At 47.2% G+C, this 23,330-nt stretch overlaps 1 protein-coding gene across 3 annotated transcripts in view; it reads right to left on the bottom strand.

Moving 5' to 3' along the window:
* Positions 1–22,360, bottom strand: part of Tpd52 (tumor protein D52) — an 86,870-nt gene extending 64,510 nt beyond the window's left edge. Inside the window, exon 1 of one of the 3 annotated variants that reach the window (XM_060385793.1) lies at positions 22,055–22,360. In XM_060385793.1, the coding sequence (XP_060241776.1) occupies positions 22,055–22,073 (19 nt within the window). In that variant the 5' untranslated portion in view covers positions 22,074–22,360. Of the gene's footprint in view, positions 1–15,630; positions 15,686–22,054 lie in introns of those variants that run through there. The other 2 variants (XM_060385797.1, XM_060385796.1) reach the window with 2 other exon arrangements.
* Positions 22,361–23,330: the final 970 nt, after the last annotated feature.

Raw genomic sequence — 23,330 nt, 5'->3', positions numbered from 1 at the left:
GAACAATGCATGCCTTGTGTAAGAAGAGCTACTTATAAAGTCTTTTGTTGCCCTGTTGTTCCAAGCTTTAACGCTACAGGCAGCAGCAAGCAGCTGGGCTCCTGGACCCTGTGCTATCCTTGCACTTCCTGGAGCTGCTGTCTAGTGGGGCAGCAGGACACAGGACACAAGAGCAGGAGCCTTGAGGGAGAAGTAACAAGCCTTACAGAGAACTGGCCATGGCACCTGTAAGTCCCGATCAAGCCTGTTCACCTCGAAGGAGCTGAGAAGAAGAAATGAAGAGGAGGAGGCGAAGAGAAGAAGAAAAGAAGAAGACACACACACACACACACACACACACGTGCTTACTTTATCATCATTAATTTCACAGCCAGAATTTGGAGAAAAAGCAAAAAAGAAAAAATCTCTACTGACAACATTTCTGAAGGAAAAAAATAAGTTCTACAAGACTTACAGAAGCCTAAAACCATGAGGTTCATAATACTTAACACTTGGTCAAGAAATGGCCACACCATTAATTTCCTACTATTGCTATAAACTATGATCTAACGCAGGGATTATAACTGAGTGATAGTTTTAAAAGAATTACTAATTTCCTGTGCGGTATGGCGGCAAGTGATGGTAATTGCAGTGCTTTGGAGGCAGAGTCAGGGGAATTGCACACTTCGGGCCGGTCTGGACAACACAGAAAGACCTGTGTCTTCAAAAATAAAAACAAAACAGATTAAGAATGATCCACCTCTAAAATGGTTTCCTGTGTGTTTGCGTGTATACAGTGTGCAAGGGTTTGTGTGTGTTCCCATATGTGTAGGACAAGTGTGTACAGGTGCGTGTGTGTCCATGTGAGTATGTGTGTGTGTGAGTGTGTGTGTGTGTGTGTGTGTGTGTATGAGTCAGCCTCCTTTAAATTCACTGCACAGCCAAAGATAACTGTGCATGCCTGTCCCTCCCATTGGCTGTGCCACCATGCCAGGTTTATATGCTAAGGATGGAACTTGGGTACTCCTGCATGTTAGGAAACCACCCTACCAACTGAGCTACCTGCCCAGCCCTGAAGTATTTTTAAAGCCAGAGCCTACCTGTTCTAACACAGAAGTGCCTGGTGTTACCGCTGACGTAGCAGGCCATTTAAAAGCCTATTTCTAGACCAGCCTAGATTTCCTGCCTTCACTTTCTGATAAAGAACCAGCAGAACTTTCACTTGAACAAGAACTTTCCAGATTTCACTGGGGAGGAGGGCTGAAGAGATTTTTACTTCTGGGTTTGAGAATACCAGTGACTCAGGCTCAACCTTTTCTTCTCTTGGGTATGGGAGGCCATCACCACACACTTGTACTCTGATAAAGGCAAAGAACCCCTGCTTGAGGCCACAGCACAACTATAGAGAAATAAGCTGCAAGTCACTCCACTTTCTGAGCCTCAATTCTTCACTGTATAGAAATATATAATGCTTTTCTAACCTGAAAGCAAATATAGGCCTCACCTCTCACCTCTCATGACCAACTGACTGTTTCCTGTATGTAGGCCAGATTTATAGCTGTATCCATTTGAGAGTTCAGGTTCTTTTCACAGAGAACTGACGAAGCAATGTAATTATAGCTTCCTATAATGGGAATATCCAAAAGAAATAAAAATTTTAAAAAAATCTACCACTGTGAGGCAGGAACAACAGCAATAGAAAGATTATTCCTTTTCTCTACAGACTAGATTTAAAACCTCTGAAAATCAGGGCAAGTGATTTTTAAGGAATGGCAAACAAAAACTCTGAGAAGTCTTTGTTTCAGGCCTAGACCCTGTACAAGGCCCCACCAGATTAGACAAAACCAAAATGGTGTCACTGGCCCTAAGTGACCATTTGCCACATAATCAAAGCAAAACGTAAAGCCAGAGCTCTGTCTTCTTTGTGCTGCCTTCCAACCCCCACTGTTCCGACAGGGCCCTCTGGAAGGACTTCCTCTATCACTTCATTTATCAGAAATCAAAGTCAGTTAGAGCCATATGTTTGCTGTTATTCTGTCTTCTGAAAGGTGTAAGGCACACCGAAGGATCTCTGTGTGATTTTTATCCACTACAAATGAGTTAGGCGGCAAGTCAGAAGCATGACGCCAGACGTGATACATGACACTGGACATGACTACCTTCCTGTCAGTCAGGCGAGGCATCTCCAGGCTGGCAGCTTCCTATATGAACAAGAACCCCTGTATCTGTTACTTCAAAGCAGAATATTGAAATGCTGGGGTTTCCAAGGCACCTCCTGAAGTGTGCTGATTAGCATTCATAGTTTGAAGGAGGGTCGGGGGTTGGCTCTGTCCCATGGGGTGGGTCTTGTGTTGGGCCAGGCATTGTTTGGACATACCTTCAATCTCTGCTCTCTGCTCTCTCTGTTCTATCTTTGTCCCTACAGGTCTCATAGGCAGGGTAAATTTTTGTGGGTGGGGTGGTGTTCCTCTCCCTCCACTAGAAGTCTTGTCTAGTTAGAGGGTGGCCTCTTCAGTCTCCATAGTCCCTACCAGGAGTCACAGTTACAGTTCCCTTCTTATCCTCCCAGAGGCCCATCCCAGACAATTTTTTAACGATACTCTGCTAGGCTCGCGGACAGGAGCCTATCAGAGTTGTCCTCTGAGAGGCTCCACGCAGCAATAGTTGAAACAGATGCTGAGACTCACAGCCAAACACTGGGTAAAGCATAGGGAGTCTAGTGAAAAAGTGGGGGGAAGGCTGAAAGGACCTAGAGGTGACAAAAGCTCCAGAAGACCAACAGAGCCAACTAACCAGGGCCCAGAGGACTTGTGGACTCTGAAGCACCAACCAAGGACCATGGATAGACTGGACCTAGGTCCTCTACATACATGTAGCTGGTGGGCAGCTCAGGCTTCATGTGTGTCCACTAGTGAGGGGAATGGGAGCTGTCTCTGACATGGACTCTGTTGCCTGCTTTTTGATTGCTTCTCCCTGACAGGACTGCCTCACCAGGCCACAGGGGATGAGGACAAACTCAGTCCTGATGTGAATAGATGAGCTGGAGTGCATGGGTAGGGGGCTCCCCTTTTCTAAGGAATAGTGAGGGGGATATGGGGAAAGGAGGGGAAAGAGGAGGAGGGAAGGTAAATTTAAATTTTAAAATAGTTTTGAAGAAAAAGAAAGCAAACCTGCCTTTATCTTGTGTGTCAACATGACACAAACCTGGACATATCTGGGAAGAGGGATTGTGAGTCGAGGAGTTGTTTTTATCAAATTTGCCTGTGGACAAGTCTGTGGACTATTTTCTTAATGATTAATGTGAGAGGGCTCGGCTTCTGTGGGTGGGGCCACTCCTGGAAAGGTGGGCTTAGGTTATATAAAGCAGGCAAGGCATGAGGAACAAGCCAGTAAGCAGCACCCTGCGCTGGTCTGTTTTGGTTCCTGCCTTGACTCTTCTCAAGGATGGATGTGACATGGAAGTGTAAAACAAAATAAAATAAACTGCCAGGCATGGTATCCCACGTCTTTAATCCCAGCATTCAGGAGGCAGACACAGGATCTCTGTGAGTTCAAGGCCAGTCTGGTCTACAGAATTCCAGGACAGTCCCTGCCTCAAAAAAGGAGGGGAGAAAGGGAGAAAGAGAGTGAGAGAGTGAGGGAGGGAGGGAGGGAGGGAGGGAGGGAGGGAGGGAAGAAAACCCTTTCTTCTCCAAGTTGCTTTTGGTCAGTGTTTTACAGTGATGGAAACCCTAACTAGATCACTTTCCTTTATGAGTGTCTATCTGAGACCCATGTGACTCCCTCCTCCTTTTTCTTACCCAGGGATGGGCAGCTGATCCAGGAAAAGAGAAGAGCAGCCTGTGGAGGGGCGGCCTGTAGGAGTTAGGCCCACCCCTAACATAACTGACGGGGTCACGTGGGCAGAAGCAAAAGCACCAACTCAGGTTTTCCTCCTCCGCACATCCTTCAAAAGAATGCTCACTGCATTGGAGATCCCAAACTGGGGCTCCAGCTCCTCAGAGGGTGTCTAACAAGAAAAAAGGGCAAGCTCAAGCAGGTCCCAGGTTCCCTTTGAACACAGGAAACCTGATATCTTGAAGGGCTGCCAAAGAAAGCAGCCCGAGATTCAGGGAAAGGTCTGTGATTAAGAGTGTGAACATTGACCTCACAGGGTGTGCGCACAGGAGGGAGAGGAACGTAGCAAATAAAGAAAATGACTTATTAGAACGCCGAAACGTCTGTCAGCACCTGTGTCCTTCGATGTGCAGGAATAGCCAAGCCAAGAATGGGTCTGGGACACTAACAAGTAAGTGCCGGAGAAAAGTGCTTAAGTGTGCTGAGGTTTCAGTAAGTAACGTGATGCTTTGGTTTCAATCTGAAATGTCCCCCACCAGCTCATGTTCTGAATGCCTTTTCCCAGCCAGCGGCTCTGTTTTAAAAAGGCTGTGGAACCCGTAGAAGGTAGGGCCTAGACCTGGCAGAAGCAGGTCATTAGGCATGGGTCTTTGATGGTTACAGCCACCTTGCTTCCTCCTGATCAAAGAACATGAACAGCCTGCCCTGCCACATGAGTCCTCTGCCATGATGGACCAAACTCCTCTGAAACCATGAGCCTATGTAAATAAACTTCCTTCACGTGAGTTGTCTCTCTTGAGCATTTTGGCCACAGTGACATGAAAGCAAAAAATAGGCTTAATTTTTTTTAAATAAATTTGCATAAATAAACTTTTAAAATTAAGGTTTCTTTATAAAATGTATTATTACCATGCTTTCTTATCTGTTTCTACACTACGGTTATAGATAACTTACATTTAAAACAAAAAAGAAAGGAGGTGAAGCTGGGCACAGTATCACATGCCTGTTATCCCAGCACCTGGTCTACAAAGCAAGTCTAGGACAGCCAAACTCTGTCTTAAAAAAAAAAAAAAAAAAAAAAGAATGAAAGAAAGAAAAAGAAAAGAAATGAAGAATGATTTTATAGAGTCAGGCAGATGAGGAGTTTAAAGCCAGCCAGAGCTATATAATGAATTTGAGGCCCGGCTTGGCTATATGAGACCTAAGAACAACAACAATAATAAATTACTTCAGAGCAGAAAAACGCTAAGTACATGAAATGCAACTGTTTGATATTCTTTATTTGACACAGGGTTTCTCTGTATAGCCTTGGCTGTCCTGGACTGGCTTTGTAGACCAGGCTGGCCTCAAATTCACGGAAATCCACAGAAATCCACCTGCCTCTGCCCCCCTGAGTACTGGGATCACAGGTGTGTGCCACCATGACCTGCCTTCCTAACTCCTTAAGGAAGTCAGGGTGAGCCACAGACACTCCCGGCTCCTCACACTGGAAGGTAACTATGACTACATGACAGGAGGAAAGCAGAAGTTTGCTGCCTCCCTGGGAAAAAAAAAAACCCTCCTCAGCAGCCGGGAAGGCAAGCCTCCTCTGCCCTTGCACATCCCTCTTGCCTCCTCCCTTCTCTTAGGTCACAGAACTTCTCTCTCCAAAACAACAGCAAGATTTGCTCTCCTGGTACCAAAACATCTTATTGGTGAAGAACTCAGTGACGCCAAGTACAGATCCCTTACTAAGACTTGGTTTCTGGGCTGGGAGATGACTGGGTTGGGAAAGGGCTTGCCGGGCAGCTCACAGATCTGAGCTTGATCCCCAGCTCTGACGTAAAAAGCTGGGCGCAGCTTTTTACACACAATCCAGCTATGGGGAGGTGGGAGCAGGTGGATCCTGGGACTCGCCAGCTAGCCAGCCTGGCTGCTTGGTGAACCCCAGACCAGCGAAAGCTGTCTCAGAAGAAACAAGGATGGTGTCTAACACAAAGGTTGGGTTGTACTCCATCCTCCATGTTTATACATACATGTACACATGCATACAGACTTGTGCACACATATGCACTGGTACATACATTAACACGCACACTTTTGTTTTTAAGTAAACTAGTTCCATTTTGGCAAAGCTCATTTAAACTAAGGGTTCCTATACTGATAGCAGGTGATAAAATACTTCAGACTACCTTTGTGGCGTTGGAGAGCTCCTTAGACCCTATATAAACTTTAAACTCACCAGTATTAAACAGAAAGAGCCCATGGGGACAGGAGCTAGCATCATCAGCAAATAAAATGACTGAACAGAATTTAAAACCTCAAATTTTCCAAAAGATCCCAAGGCCAAGCTGTCCCCTCTGCACACTGCACCTTAATCCGCTCCAACCACTGCCACAGCCCACACAACTGCACTGCTGTGAGAGCTCAATGGCTTTGGTCTTACTCAGGGCTCAAGATCGGGTCTGAGGTAGTAATGGGAATGGGAAAACAGACACACCTAAACATTAAAAACAAATATATACTATTACTGTCAAAAGGAAATGGGTGGTTGAACAGACAAGCATCTTGGTGCGGAGAGGCAGCAGGGTCAGAGGAAGGGCCTGTTGTCCCCTGAGGGCCAGCATGAGTAGAGAGAACAACAGGATAGACTGCGGCGCAGGCCAGCAATGGCCTCTCCCGAGGAGTAGGCCAGACGAGATTTCACAAGCTGGAGCCTAGCGGTAAGTAGCATCCACGGTGGAGATGACCATCTCAGAGGGGCCCACATCCTAGGAGGGACCAGACACAGTCATAACTGACTCAGGCTTCCTGTAATCCCATAGGAAAGATAAATCTAAACTTCCTTGTATAACTTCTAATAAGTTTTTTTAATCATAATACCTTTAACTCGGGAAGAGGAAAGCGCCAAGCCATAGACCTTTGTTTCTCTATTGGTCCAGAGTATTTTTTAAATTCCTAATAGTTTGAACTGTTTCTTCTATATTTAGAAGCATCACATGTAAATGTAACACAGAAATTTGCCTTGAAATAGCAAGGAGACTAATAATGAACAAAGTGAGCAAAACAGGTTGCTGGGAATTTTTTTTTTTTATTACTCCTACCAAGAGGAAAAAAAACCCAGTAATCCTGCACATAAAGCATATTATTAAATAAATACATGAAATCCATCTTGCAAGTAGAGAAGGTTTGAAAGGGAAAAGGGAAATTGGAGAAATGACAGGAGGGGGAAGCAGGGAGAAGCCTGCAAAAGGCACACACTGAGAGCAGACAGGGACACGTAACCCGGGGTTGAGAGGGAACAGAGTTATCTAGCAACTTTGAAAAGTGGAAGCTGGCTGGCTTCCTCAGCATCTTAGATCCATCGTCTACTGTAAGCTTTGAAGGGGACCATAACACCAAACCAAATGAAAAATGCTGACCCCTGAGAAATCAGGCCATCTTCACTCTGAATGGAGATGGTCAACCTTACTGCGCCCCTGAAGCAGTGGGCAGGACCATCTATTTCCAGCCATTGGGGCATGGAGGCTTCACAGCAAGCCAAGACTTGAAGAAAGAGCTGACCAACTCCCAGGTCAGGAAGCTGAATGGAGACGGGGTCTGAAAAGAATCTGAGCGAGACTATCTGACAAATCCACCCCATCACTGCAAACACAGGTTCTCCAGACATGCAGCAACCATCGGTCAAATCTGCAGTCATTTCCTCAAATGTCACCACCAGGTCAAACTGCTCTTCCGGTGATGATGAGACCACCCAGGGGATGGATAATACTTTCCGGGGACCCACATATAATAAGTGCCTCTCCTCTGCCAGGCTCTCACACATGAAAATGAATTACTGCTTCCATGCTTGGGCTGCCTGAAGGTCAAACTCTGTAGTTCCACCATGAAAATGCACTTTGCATGAAAAGCATCTTGACTAAAATCGGGGCATGTGGTGGAAGCAAACGCGGTTAGTCCCTTTGCCGACTCATTCCAAAAGCAAAGGCCAAAGGTCTCCTCCTCCCCACAGCACAGGACAAGCAGGACCACATAAGCCAGAATGTCTGTTCAAACAGCCCTGGACTCTTCTAAAAGGTGCATCTCTGTGTGCCTGCCTCCCTTCCCGCAAATGCCACAGACTTAACGCCGCACCGGCCCTCCCCATTCTCCTTAGTGTCACCCTGAATATACCAGGAAGCTCTCTTCCTCAGCCACCACAGGTACTCTTTGGTGTGGCTACTTGTTCACCTCACCCTACCTGCATCTCCACAGATTTCGGAAGCCTACCTGGTCCTTAACTCCCACCAGGAAGGTTCACAGGGCGGGCCTGCTCCGGTCTTTTGCGATCGTTTCTCTGGCATCCTCAACTTTGACACATGGCCCACCTTCCTCTTAAGAAAGCTTCAGCTCTGAACACATCCACACAGATGTCACACCTAAAGATGTGGTAGTCCTAAAGCGGAAGGACACACTCACTGGCACACTCCCCATCCACAGGTGAAGTCTGCTTTCTCTCTCCTTGAACCCTGCTGCACTTGGTGACACAGTTCTAACTACTGGGATAAGGCAAAAGGAAATAAGTAAATATTAAATTTAAAACGACAGCATGTGACTTACAAAGCAAAATGATGAAAACCCACATAGCTCATGCCTGCCTCTTCCAGGAACCCCGCCTGAGGAGCCGTGAGCGAGACTGTAGGTACTCAGAGCCACACGTGAGAGACATGGCCAACAGAAACAGCTATCCAGGGAACCCAGCAGTTGGAGTCTCCTAGCATCACCCCTCCCCCGTCTGAGCGCTGGGACTCTGGGTAACCACCCCCCGCCTCAGTGTCAGGTCCCCTCTGGCCCAGGCTGCCCCCACCCAGAGCAGCAACAGGTCATCCAGTTAGTGCTTCAGCTGTCTGAGGGTGAGTTGGTTGCCCAGCCTTGGGAGTAGCAGCAGACCTCAAACATGAAGGGCTCCCATTACCTTCATTACCGTCTGGTGTCTAATCCTGTCCTTATTGTCTGGCTATCACAGTTTTTCCACATATAGTATGAAACCCTTTCTCATCTTTTTCCTCGGATTCCCACCTGAGTCTCTAGGCACCTGGATTATTCTCCCTAAGGCCTCCCAGGAACCAGCACCCCCACCCTCCACAGCCTCCTCAAGTCTGGCCTGGAACACAGTGACACACCCTACCTGACTTTCATACTTCCTACACAACGGCCAACTGACGTTTTTTTGGGGGGGGCGGGGCAGTAGGGGGTTTAAGACAGGGTTTCTTTGTGTATCTATGTAGTCTTGGCTGTCCTGGACTCACTATTAGACCAGGCTGGCCTCAAGCTCACAGAGATCTACCTGACTATGCCTCCCTGAGTGCTGGGATTACAGGCGTGGTGCCCAGCTTAGGCACAGCCATTTCTAAGACTTGCCAAATACCCTCCTTGTGTGCTAAGTCTTCCTCATAAAGTCCCTTTTCCTCTCCCTCTCCCTCTCTCACCACTCACTCCTACCACACTTGATTTTCGTCAATTCAAGCCCTTCAAACACCACAGAGTGGCTTCAATGACACCGACTTCTCACGGCTCTTGACTAAAGTCCAAAATGGAGGTGGCAGCTCCACTGAGAGCAGCAAAAGCTGTTATTTCTGTTTCACAGATTGCTTCTGCTATATTTTCATGTGCTGGACAGAGAAATAGTCTCTCTCCTGTGTCTTCTCTTAAAAGGCACCAACTGGGCTGTAAGGTACTGTGTGCAAGCGTAAGGGCACAAGTTCAATTCAATACTCAATTCAATATTCAATTCAATACCATAGATTTGGTTGTTTAAAAAAAAAAACCAGCCAGGGTGAGTGTGTGATTCCAGCGGCGGAGGCAGAGACAGGAGGATCACTGGAGCTCATTTGAAACCAGAACAGTCCATCCACAGATAATCATGCCATGTAGTGACCCAGCCTCAAAAAACAGTGTAGAGTAGAGCTCCTTAAGAACAAGCCTGGAGACTCTAACCTCCACCAACGTATGCATGCACACATACACACACACACAGAGGGAGGGATTGAGGGTCTGAGGGAGAGAAGGAGGGATGAGAAGCAGTAACCCTGCTCATGAGTTCAACTTTCATGACTGCATCACCTCCCAAGGTCCACAGCTCCAAATAGCACCACACACTGGCGTATCAACACATGACTGGGGAGTACGCACACATCCAGGACACTGCGGCCTTCAGGTCCAAGTTCAGAAAATGTCTACTTGAGTTCTCTTCTGTGGACCCATCCCATGGCTGCTGGTTTCCTCCCTGGCAGAGTTATGTGGTTTTCACAGCATCTAACAGCATCTGCCTCCCATGTCTGCCAGTCCAGACTGCCCCTGAGCCTGTGGCTGGTCCCCTGTGAAAGTGTCTCTAAAATACATGATGTTTGGTCTGCAGTAGGCTCCACTGAGTTCAAGCTCTCCAGAATCGCCGCACATTCAGCCTCAGGGTCAGCAACACCTGTAGCCACTCACAGGCATTCACTTCCTTTTCACAAATAATTGTCGCCTGTCAGTGTCAGAGAGGTGAGCTGACCAGCCCAGTGGCTCAGAAAAAGTCACGTGGAATCTGGAACCCACAAGTGATTTCATACGCAGCATTCTTTGCCCTCAACATTTACAATTAGCTCTGAAGTAAAAGGATGGACAGGTGGGCTACCTTCCCACACTACAGTAGGAAAAAGACACTGAATAACTTCTGGATGACTTTAAATTGAGCAACGGTGTGTGCATCTTAGCGTAACATCATGATGGGTCAGGAGCCCAGACCTGTCTGGCTCACAGAAAACACTCCGGAAACTCTGTCATAGTAAAAGGACTCCAGAAAATGCAAACATTGGGAGGCAAGGCTGACCCTTGTTCCTTCAGATTCCAATTCTGTGAGGAAAACATTTCTGAAACGTGCAGCATGCCCCGCTCAGCCACCATAAACGACGCTGGTCTTGGGCCCAGTGCTATTTTCTTAGACACAATAGGTTTAATTGGGGCGATGTTTTTGTACAGCTCTTCACATCCAGCAGAATCGATTTTGGGAAGCTGTGACTACTGCAATGTGCATCCAGAAACAAATAAAAATGGCGGTGGCGGTGGCGGAGACTCCGGGAAAGCAGCGACAAGCAGAGCACTTAGGAACGGCTGACTCTCCAGTGGCGTCAGAACCCGGGGTTCCGATGCAAGTCGCTGCCAGGTGCCGGCTCATTTTCCACGGTTTTGGGAGCTCGGGGACGACCATGCTCTGAAAATCATAAATGGAAAATTCTAGCTAGGCTTGGTGGCTCACATGTGTGAGCCCAGCCACTCGGCAGACTGAGGCTGGCGGTTCTAGACCAGCCTGGGCTACAGAGTGAGTTCCCAACTATCCTGGGTAGAGCGTAAGAGCATATCTCAAACAACAAACAAACAGACAAAAATTCTAGACGGAGATGCTTCTAAGTTCTAAATACCTTTTAATATAGTTTGATATAATTGTTCTGTATTATTAGCATATTAATAAATTACACACTACTATAACAATGTAGAAAATGTTGTCCAAAGGTCTGGGCATCTATTGGGTAGATGGTTTTAGAACATCGTCTACAGTAGGAGGAACAAATGCACATTGACACAACCCTATACACAAGAAACTGCAAAGCTGTCATCCTTTTAATAAGCACTCTATAAAGGCAAAATGTTCTTTTTCCCTTTCTAGAGAAACAGATCTTCTTCACTATGGTCACAGAGCCCTATGACCTTTACAACATTCAGAGAAACTATTCTAAGATGCAGTGAGGGGACTCAGGATGTGGCTCGGTAGGTAGAATGCTCACCCAGCACACACGAGGCTCCAGCACTGGGTAAATCAAGGTCTGTATCATGTCCCTGTAATCCTATCACTTGAAAAGAGACAGGAGGACCAGAGAAGTTCAAGGTCATTCTTGAGCCTGGTCTACATAGGGAGTGCCAGGACAGCCAGGGCTACACAGAGAAACCCTGTCTCAAAAACACACACAAACACACACAGACAGAGTAAGCATCACCAACCATTTTATGTAGACATGACATTTTTACAGACTGCTGAATGAAAGAACCAGTCTCTCTTCTACTTACAAAACACATTTCCTGCAGGGTATAGGAAGCCAGAAGCATATTTGAACATATATTCCTGTCTCCCCGAGAGCCAGTTTCTCTGCCTAATTCTCAGCTTTTCCTGACTACTCCCCTCTGACTCCATTCCAGAAGTCTCTCCAGTCAGCATGTGTGTGGTGTGGCCAGTGCTTATGGACTGCCTCCTGCAAACACCCACGCGGAGCATGGGGCAGCTGCCCAGGGACATTTTGTTTCTCGCTGAGCACAGACCCCAGCAGGCTGGGTAAACCGCTTTCTTTCCTTTTCCTGCCATATGCCCCCATGCGTATCCACACTGGATCCAACAACCTGAGGATGCAACAGGGATCATATGATCCTCCAAGTTCCTAGGCCAAAGCTTTCTATATGCAGTTCTGAAACTGAATTTGCATCTGTCTGCAACATGAAGCAGTGTTTGTGAGCTAAGGTATATGAATGAACAGCTGAAACCCGTTTTTAGTACTCATTAAATACTCAAAGTATTTAAAGTCAGAAGACAGACTTCAAGAAAGAAGGATCAGTGACACTCACGGATATGCAACATGCCCAAAATGTCACCTAAAGGTATGTATTCAATAGTATATTTTGTTAAGTTAGCATTTAAAAGTTCAACACAGCCAAGTGGTAAGGAAAACATGAATGTAACTGGCTAAGAATAAGTAAGAAAACAGAAGGCTGAGAATTGGGAAATCAAGATGGTTTGGCAGGAAAGGAGGGATAAATGAGCAAAGTGCTTTGGGCCACAGAGCACAAAGGTTATGTACAGAGGAACAAAAAAAGGCTTTGTTATGAAAAGGAGGTAAAAAATAATAATAATTAATTAATTAAAAAAATAAAAACTCAAAAGGAATCACAAATAGCTACAAAAAATCATCTATACATCCTAGGAAATAATATTTGAAACATAAAGAAGGCTTTTTTGTTTTTTGTTTGTTTTAAGAAAGGGTTTCTCTGTGTAGCCTTAGCTGGACTCCCTATGTAGACCAGGCTGGCCTCAAACTCACCAGGCCTGCCTCTGCCCCCGCTTCCCTGACTGGCTTAAGGATGGCATTTTTCAGCCATAACTTTCATTCTTTTTAAGGCAGGAAATCAACAAAGAAAAAAAATTAAGGAAGTAAAAAGGCAAGCTATGGAACAGAAAAATACTCTGACAAACCACAAACATAAAAGATTAGTATTTATACTATATAAAGAACTCTTCAGGTCAACAATAACCACATCAGAAAAAAACAGGCAAAGGGCTTCAACGGACATTTCTTTAACAAGATACACAGTATGCAAAGATGCAAACCATTTCTCACTGTCAGGCACACCTCTCCGCCTTTAGGAGGACTACCATGCAAGAGAACCAAAAGACCAAGTGACCAACCCTGGGCACCATTGGTGGGAATATTCAAAATGTATTCAAAACCTTTTCAAAAACAAAAGGTTTTCCCAAAAATTTAAAAGTCGGCCAGCCGTATTGTTTAAGAATGCCACATATGGCTGGCTCTTTGACCTCCCCACCCCCCAAGGGAGGAGCATTCCTGTTAGGCCACAGAGGGCTTTGCAGCCAGTCCTGAAGATACCTGATAAAACAGGATCGGATGAATGGCGAGGAGGTCCCCCCCATCAGTGGACTTGGAAAGGGGCAGGGTGGAGATGAGGGAGGGAGGGTGGGATTGGGAGGGAATGAGGGAGCGGGATACAGCTGGGATACAGAGTTAATAAAATGTAACTGATAAGAAAAAAATAAAATTAAAAAAAATAATAATAAATAAATAAACAAATAAGCTCAAAGTAAAAAAAAAAAAAAGAATGTCACATACATCTGAGGTTAAAACAGTATTTGAAGGAGATACGTATAGGCCCATGTTCCCTGTGGTACTAGACACAGAAGCAAGAGGAAGGAGTAGAAGGAGCATTGTCCAAGAGCAGTTGAATAACAAAGAAAACGTAGAACACACATACAACCTAATGTTACCCCTTCCCCTCCCCCCCCCCCGGGTGGCAAACACTCACACACAAACATTTCAGTTCTAATCAGTGCTCCAAAGAGGGTGAAGAGAAGAAAAGAAGATATGCCTCTCTGTGCTGGGACTCGGACAGATGGACAGACCCAAGGGAACAGGAACCAAGCACAGCAGTTGAGAAGCATGGACTTGAAGAACGGAAGGCACATATCCTAAAGAAGGGGTAATTTTCCTCCCTCTGTATCGCAGAGCAAGCTGAGCCCGCCTTTGTGAGGAGTGGTCCTCTGGGCAGGTGCTAGAGCAGCACATCTGGATTAAGTCTTAAAGGGCAGCACGATGGCGCACAACCACCTAAAGGGGGTTCCATTCTGTCCTACAGCACTGGAACCGAGAAGCCACAAAAACGGCTGTTGTCTTGTTCGGAGCCGTGGTAAACTTCTTATTATCTAATAGCATCCAAAACAAATTGCATACGTAGTAAGATTCTGACAAACATTATTCAAGGTCTTCAATAAAGGAGGAAAAACAGACTAAGCTATGTGTGCTACTGCACACCTGTAATCACAGCACTCAAGAGGACCACGAGATCAAGACCATCCAGAGATACACAGTAAGAGAGTCAGGGAAAGATGTGGAGGAGGAGGACAGAGAGATAGACAGAGGAAAGGAGGGAGGGAGGGGGGGGGAAGGAAAGGGAATGGGAGAGAGCAGACCAGTTTCTACAGAAAGAAAAAAATGACAAGCTGACAGCCTTTCTCCTCAATTTCCACATGGGCAGGTTAGCTGTAATGTTCTTTTGGAAATAAAATCTGGCAAGAATGGTAAAGGCAAAATCTGACAGCAAAGGAGGGAGATGCGGGAAACGGCTCGGTTTACATCTTACGAAGCTAGCTGCTGGCAGTGAGCATGGAAATCTGGGAGGAAAGAACAATGCGGGGATGGAGTGTCTGACAACAACGGTCTGGGAAAGGAATGGTGCTGGGGGGCTGGCCAGCCACTTGGGGGTGAGGAGCTGGGATCCTTCCTTCACACCGCTGATTAAAATAAACTCCAGATGGACGAATATTTAAATGTAAAAACTAAAGCCACAGAAACGTAAAGTCAACATGAGGAAGGAAGGCTTTTCTAGGAATGATTCATAAGCTACAAGCTGTAAGTGAAAAGTATCATTAGGAAGAATTTCTACTTGGGGGGTGTGGGTCACCATACAGTCAAAGAAGAAACCGCAAATGAGGAAAAGCAAACATTAACACCTCACACCAGAAGGCTGCCCTTTGCAGAACAAGGCAGGAAATGCAAACAGCACACCAGAAAAACGGGCAATGGTCACAGCTGAAAATGAAATATAAGCGTTAAACACATCCAAAAGAGGAGACACACTTTCCTATCAGAAAAATACATCAGCCAGGTGTGGTGGCTCAGGTCTGAGGCAGAGGCAGAGGGCTTACCACAAATTTGAGGCCAATCTGGGCTGGAGAACGTGTTTCCAAATAAAGAAGGGGAGAGGTTGGAGGAGAAGAAAAGGGATGGTGACAGCGGAAATCGTGCAAGGACACCCTGACCATGTGGTGTGGAGAAGCGGACGTCCACGCGTGCCAGTGGAATAACTGGCACCATGTCCATGGCCTGGCGCACGATGTGGCACAACCAAAACTGAACAGTCACGCTCTTCTGAAGAGTTCTTCCCACACGCGTCATGTTGCCGCAGTCCCCTTCAGAAGAAAAATCCCAGCTCGGGCCACAGCGTGCCAAGGCAGGCTATGCTGGCTGTCTTACTCACCATCCACACCATGACCAAGGCGACGGCCACAGTGAGGCATTTCGTCGGGGGCCTGCTGACAGCGTCAGAGGGTTAGCGCATTGTCATCATGGCGGGGAGCAGGGCAGCAGGCTGGCAGGCACAATGCTGAGCAGTAGAGAGAGGAGGGAGAAGCGAGACAGACACAGAGAGAAAGAGCAACAGAGACAGAAGTCCAGACCAGCATGGGCTTTTGAAACTGCAAAGCCCACCCCCAGTGGCACACCTCCTCCAACAAGGCCATGCCTGCTAATCCTTCCCTGAACAGTCTAGGGACGAGGTACTAGGTGTTCAACAGATGAGCTTGGGGTGGGGGCATACTTATTCAAACTTATGGATGGTTTTGAACTACATACATTGAGTAGATGCAAAAGGACATCCTGGCCCCGCCTTTTCCTCCTGAAATAAGATGATGCTTCCATGAAAGATACCCTCTCCATACCAGAAACAAAAAAACAGACACAAACAAGGCAAGTTCAAACCTGTGCTAACAACTTTGGTCCTATTCCCTACCCTTAACCCCAGCACTCAGGAGACAGAAGCTCAGTGAGTTCCACCCTGTTCTACATAAAGAGAATTTTTCTCTTCCCATACACATTTTAAAAGTCTATCATGAGAAACAAGTTAAATATTGCCTATCTTATACATAAAATAATGTATCTATAAATAACCACGTCTAATGGTCTTAAAAATGAAAATACGGCCAGGCCTGATGATACTTCAGATGTACAAAGTACAGGCAAGAGGACCAGGAGTTCAAGGTCAGCCTGGGACTAAAAGAGACCTCATTCCAAAAATATATATAATAGCAAGGGAGATGGCTTAGTGGGCAAAAGCACTTGCTCTGCAGGAGAGTCTGCACGGTGGTGGTGCACGCCTTTGATCCCAGAACCCGGGAGGCAGAGGCAGGCACAAGAGGCCAGCCTGGTCTACAGAGCAAGACCAGGACAGCCAGGGCTACACAGGGTAACGTGGTCTCAGAAAAACAAAAGCAAAACAAATAAGCAGCCCCCACGGAAAAAGCAAGGTATCACTACAAATGCCTGTGAGCTGAACGCTGGGGATGGAGACAGGCAAACACCAGGAGCTCCCGGCTAACGTTCGGAGCTTCAGGCTCAGTGCGACTTTATCTAAAGGAGTAAGGTGGAAAGAGATAAAAGTCTCACTCTGGCCTGGGAACACACAGACAGCTAACCGGAGCTGCTGGGATTGTGCTCACCCTCAGAGCCTTACCTGGGTTCCATCCCCAGACCCCGTTCATCCAGCAGCCCCATCAAAAGGAACACAAGAAAAAGCTGTTCTGGGCTGGGAAGCAGCAGTAAGGTGTTCCGAAGCACGCACAGGCCCTGGGGGTTGGGTCTGCAGCACGGAAAAAAACAAAACCGTTCCACGTACAGTTCCGGTGAACACGCTTCAGCCTATGTGCTGTAACTACCTGTGCATGCAATGTGGATGTGCACTGTCTTGGTTACTTTTCTACTGCTCTGAATAGATGCATGTAATTGGGGCCTTGCTTACAGTTTTATAGTGAGCCCATGACCATCGGAGCAGGGAGCACGGCAGCAAGCAGGCATGGCCCTGGGGCAATAATTGAGTTTACACCTGATCCACAAGCAGGAGGCCGAGAGCAACAGACTGGGCCTGGTGTGGGCTTCTGAAACTTCACTTCCTCCAACAAGGCCACACCTCCTAATCTGTCCCCAACAGTTCCACACATTTAAATATATGCGCCTATGGGCTCATTCTCATCCAGACTACCACTTGCACAAACCCCTATACATATGTTGGCAAGAAGCAGGTAACCATGGTTACACCACTGCCCAAGGAAGGGAGCCATTAGAGACGCAGGGAGATCACACGGGACAGCTTTTAGCCACTTTGAACATTCTATCATGTGCACTAAGTATCTGAAAACACTAGACAAAACTACGCTGACATCTGTTGTTAAGATATATTGAGGTGGACAAGAGAGCAGCCCTGGGTGCCTGTACGGTGGCTTACAACCTTCTGTGACTCCAGTACCGAGAATGGCCACTGCATGCATGTGATACACAGATACACATGCAGGCAAAACACACACACACAAGAAATAAGAAAATTTTAAATATATATATTAAGGAAGGATTGGTTGTGAAGACTGGGGTTTTCCTTCGGTTGGCAGTGCTGGATACTAAATCCACTAAATGCCTTGACAGGATCGACAGCCTCGATGGCACTGAGCTGCCTTGCCTGATTTTTATTTTTTTACTTTGAGAGAGGCTGGCCTTGAACTCACTCTATATTCCAGGCAGGCCTTGAACTTGTGATCCTCCTGCCTCCAGGCACTGAGGAGCCATGATACCTACCAGGCCAGAACGACCAAGCCTGGTTAAAATATAGAGTTTATTTTTAAAGGGTAAGTTATGAAATAGGATGCTCAGTGCTATAGCTTTATCCCATAGAGGGGCAGGCACACAGACATACTATAAATTGTCAGAATGGAGTTAAAAGTAGTTTGATTTCCTATTTTGTCCATGTTTCTAATTTTCCTAAAATAAACAACTATTTTAGTACCAAAAATGTACTTTTAGATCTTGAATTTTTTTTTTTCAATTTTCCTTAACAACTTAAGTACCCTAATTCAACAGGCATGATGACCTCCACCTATGACCCCAAAACACAGCCAAAAGGACTGCAAGTTCTAAGCCAGCCTGGGCTACAGAGCAAAACCCCATCTAAGTCAATCAATCAAACAACCAATAAATCCTTTGATTTCTTTTTCTTATTAAAAATGTAAAGACTGTGGTATCTGCACAGCTGTACCCAGCCAGTTTAAATAAAGTTTGAGAGAGTTTCAAAAAAGATTTTACAACAGTCAACCATTAAAGCGGTAAATTAACCCCAAGAGGGTGGCTCTTCTTCGGCACACATCAGGGGGGCTGGGCCTTGCTGTGTTCTGCTGTGAACGGGGGGTGTCTAACATGTTTTCATTACACACACAGAGTATTCTGTTTTAAGCCACTCCCACTACTCGGCTTTACCCCTCGGGACCAGGCAGGCTGCCGCAAAATGGGGACTGTTGAACAGAGAGTAATAACCTGGGCAGGCGGTCCCAGAGTCTAGGGAGCAGCCCCTTTGGGATATCCATTCTTCTCTACGGCGGCTTCCCTTTTAAATAAATGACATCCCAGATCTGCACTCTCTCTGAGGCTAAATGGCTAAACAGTAACAACACATCATTCTATCTATCATTGTTCTTTCCCTATCTCCTCTTCTCTCCTCAGGTTTCTGGCACTGGCAAACTTTCCTCTTCTGCTTTAAAATATTGTTTTATTTAGGCTAACAACACGCTCAGCGGATGGGTGAGTGCTGCTGCCATGTTGCAGTGTGGAGGAGTGTGGGGCACGAGGGAGTCCTTGCTCATAAATATTTATTCAGCCCCTTAAAGGAGACAGAAGGGCTTGTTTTCACACAGGCATGCTCCAGTTACCAAGCGGCGACATAGGAAACACCACACAGGCTAAGTTTCCTGGGCCCGGCCTAATGCCTAAAAAACCCTTAAAAGGCGTTACACCGTTGAAGGTATTTTTGAGATCCCTTGCAACAGAAGGAAAGTCTGGACAGAAAGTGGTAAAATAAAATAGTAGAACCTGGACCACATACTACAAAGTATCAGAGAACATGACAGAAAATTGTTCCTTTTTAAGCTTATAGGTCTGTTAAGAAAATCAGTAGGAAAAAAAAAAAAAGATTTGGGGCACCAACAAACAAGAAAATGGATGGAAGACCTTTCCCAAGAGAGTTGATGTAAGGCAAGAAAGAGGGAACCGTTGGTGATGCTCCACACCAAGAGACAAGTGTTAAGAAAACTGCAGAGCCTACGAAATGTAAATCCAGACACTTTCCAACTGGATTATTATTTTTTTTTTCAAAATAAATAAATAAAAACAACTGTAGTGGGAATTTGGGTTTCTGCAAAAATCTCAGTTATGTTATGTAAACATGTTTTTGTTTTAATCCCAGCTGTAGGTTTTGGGGCTGCTTTAGCTTGTCCGCAGCAGCTGATCATTTACCTCGTGCAGGCTCTTAGAAGGGCGTGACCTTTGCCAGCTGCAGACGGTTTAATTCGGAGGACTCTGGAGAAGGACAAATGCCAGAGCAGGGGTTGTAGGGGGTGATCCCCCAGGCTGCTCCTGGTAGCTGTCAAGGCAGCTTGACAAGAAGTGGGAGCTATCCTAGACCGAGGATTGATCTTGCCCCAAGGAACCCGACGACACCAACCAGCAGGAAGTAGCTGAAGAAAAACTACAACCCCTCTCCCCATAACCTTTCTCTCCTACCTGGTGTTGGGGTATTATTAGGGATAAGGGGTGGAGAGGGAGGCAGAGGCCTAAGAACCCCAATAAAATAGATTTTTAAAAATACATGCCAACAAACAACAAAAGTAAAAGGAGTCCAAACAATTAAGGACACAATCCGTTTGACACACTCTGTCCCACCCAACAAAGTTTGCTAGTGAACCTCAGGCTTAAAATTGCATATCTCCCTCCCACCCCTCATCAAGAAGCCAGGAGTCCCACACAGACTCAATACAGAACTACCTGCCGCATCAGTTCAAAGGCCCTTTACAGGTAAAGCCATCTGCCCTGCCCAACACAAGCCTTATCACAGAGAAAAGGGAGCCAGGGAGACAGAGGCTGGCAGCTGGCAGGAGCTGCACATGGGGCTTTTCATCCTAGGCATCAATAAGCCACACTGAGTGCCAACCCTGGTCCTGGGGATTGGCTGATGAGACACAGGCAGGCCACCTGTCACAAAGGTGTAAGGAAATCCCAGCAAGAGTAGGGCAACTGGCCTTCTCCAAGGGGGCGGGGTGCACAACTGGAAACAATGATAGCCGACAAATGAACACCACACACACAGAAAACACTTGAATATTGCCGAGACTCACATTACAAGTCCGAGAACTGGGAACCTTAAAAGACAAGTCCCGTAAAACCACACAGCCTGCTGGAATGCTGTGGCGCCAACAGCTGCTGGGCTAAAACATCCGCTCCATTAAAACCCAGACACCTAAACCAAACAGCGCGCTAGCACAAGTGGCAAGCAGTGACCTAAAAATACCAGTACATCAAACATGGTACAAAAAAAGGATTCATACACAAACACGCACATATGTACCCCGACACAGCCTGCTTGAAAAGTCAGATAGGAGAGTACTGGCTTATACAGGTTTCCTGAGTTTTCCAATACCAACTTTCTAACTCATTGACCTACAAAGGACAATTTACCTCATTATCTCAGCCAACCTACACTGGTTCAAAGAAGGAATGCAAATCGTTAGTTTACCCCTGACCCCAGAGCCAAAAAAAAAAAAAGAAGAAGAAGAAATCCGGACAGTATGTGTGCAGATAGGTACATGGGTAGCAAACGTACAAAAATATAACACACTGTATGTAAGGTTTATAAGCGTGCACACAGCGAGTGTGAAATTATCTTGAGGGATAAGGTGGGTTACTAGGTCAAAATATTCTATCTTACAAATCAATCGTAAGTAAAATGCACACAGTACATATGAAATGTGGTTTTATTTTCATTTGAGGGGACAAAAAAAAAAAAAAAAAAAACAGTTCATGCTTGAAACTCATACCAGCGGCAAACACCAGAGGCAAATAAGCAGAAAATGAGGCTCGCAAGGGGAATGCTTCCTGAACCCACTTCGAAACCCTGGGTATTTTCCTTAGCACTCCTATACCCTTTCCAAGTCTGCCATCCAGTTTCACGGCAGTGCAGGCAGTATTCCAGTTGAAAACCATACCCTGCTCTGGTCACATCTCCACTAAGATTCTTTTCCGGTCAGTTGACTTGCTATCTTAGTAAAAAGAAAGCCACGGTGCACAGAACCAAGGGTCCCCAGCTGCGAGATTCACCCAGACCACGAAAGCTCCCTTCCCCCAACCAAACCCACAGGCAGCACTCGACAGTCCAGGGACCCCTAGTGTGGCAAATATCCACACCCAAACACTATGGCCACAGGCTCGCGGGCCACCAAGAATCCCAACTGGCAAGCAGGAAGTCTTCACTCGTCGTGGTCCCAACTGAACGCCATCACTCCTAGGACCCGGGTGACCCTGGGGCCAGCGCGCTCACGGCGGTCCTCCCCGCGCGCCCCCTCACACCTCCGTGGGCTCCGGCCCCCCTTCCCTCCCCGGCACACTCGCACGCGATCGCGCACCCTCGCCGGAGCGCGCCGGGGCACAGACGCTCTCACTCCCGCGGCGCGGCGCGGCGCGGCCCCTCCTCCCGCCCGGCGCTCAGCAGCGGCTCCCGGGCTCGGCCGAGCCCCGGACGCGCGCCGGGCCGGGGTCGGCGGGACGGCGCTCCGGGGAGCGAGCCGCACGGCCGCCGGGAGCCCGCCGCCGCCTACCTTGCTCGCTGCGGTCCATGTCTAAGCCGCCTCGCTCTCGGCGCTCCGCCCGCCGCGCTCCCCCGCGCCGCTCCGCGCTCCGCGCTCCGCCCGCGCACTACCCACCCCGGGCGTCGGCGCCGCCCTCCCGGGAGCCGGTCCCGGGCGTCACCGACCACCTGACCGCAACCTGTGCGCTCCGCCACGTCGGCGCGGGCGGCGGCGCCGGACGGGAGCGCGGGGGGTCGGGCGAGGCCGGGGACGGGCTGGGAGGGCAGGGGAAGGGGGACGCCGAGGCTGGGCCAGCCGCCGCGAGCCGGTGGCGTTGGCACTTCACCCCCAAGTTTGCGACACTGGAAAGTTTCCTCCCAGGCTCTGGCTTCGTGACTGCCCCTTTCTCCGCCCCTGCGCACCTGCTGAAGGGGGAAATCTGTTTGCGAGGAGGAACAAGTCGTTTGGGTGACTTAAATCAGTGTTCCTGAAGCCATAGCCAGTCATGTTTGGCTCAGAATAAACTCCAATTCCGTCTGAAGAGATGTTTACATGTATATGTGTAAATCTGTGTGTGTGTGTGTGTGTGTGTGTGTGTGTGTGTGTGTGTGTGGTGTATTCAACATTAAGATAACTTTGGCACGGAAGGAAATTCTATAATATAAAAAAGACTTTGAACTTCGTATGTCTGGGAGCGCAGCTTAGTGGTAAAAGTGTAGACCTAGCATGCGCAGAGATGGCACCCTTGAGACCAGCGTGGACAATGTAACAAGATGTAAGACCTTGACTCGAATAAAGAAAACATGCCTTATGCCTTACCTCTTGAAGAGTTTACATACTGGTTCTAGTGTGTACATTTTCTCGTTTTCCTTCCAGTTTGGGAACCCCGGGTTATGCAACAGAAACACTGCCCAGGCAGACCCTTATAGGTGCGGATCACTCTCAAGGCATGAGCCAAGTTTGCTGGTTGGAGCTCAAAGAGGGTGTTTAGAAAAATGACAGAAATTCCTCTTGGCTGTAATGTAAGAGAAAAACAGAGATTTCAGCACCAGGGAAGCAGAGGAAGGAGGGCCACAAGTTTGGAGCCATAGTCTACCATGGGGGTAGGGTCAGGCAGGCAGGCAGGTGGGGGCGGGGGGCGTTTCCCCTTTACCTTTCTACTTACAGGAGCAATGGACATGGTGCAAATATGAGGAAGAAAGCCAGGAACAAGTAAGATAAAAAAGCAGAAAGCATGTAGTCACATAGACCTGCCTCTTACTGTAGAAAAATAAACGCCTGCTTTGTAAAGCCATTTGGGCTCTTG

Source organism: Meriones unguiculatus, chromosome 6, assembly GCF_030254825.1.
Source record: "Meriones unguiculatus strain TT.TT164.6M chromosome 6, Bangor_MerUng_6.1, whole genome shotgun sequence".
NCBI lineage: Eukaryota > Metazoa > Chordata > Mammalia > Rodentia > Muridae > Meriones > Meriones unguiculatus.
The sequence above is the reverse complement of the archived record's forward strand: the minus strand, read 5'-3'. Positions and strand labels throughout refer to the sequence as shown.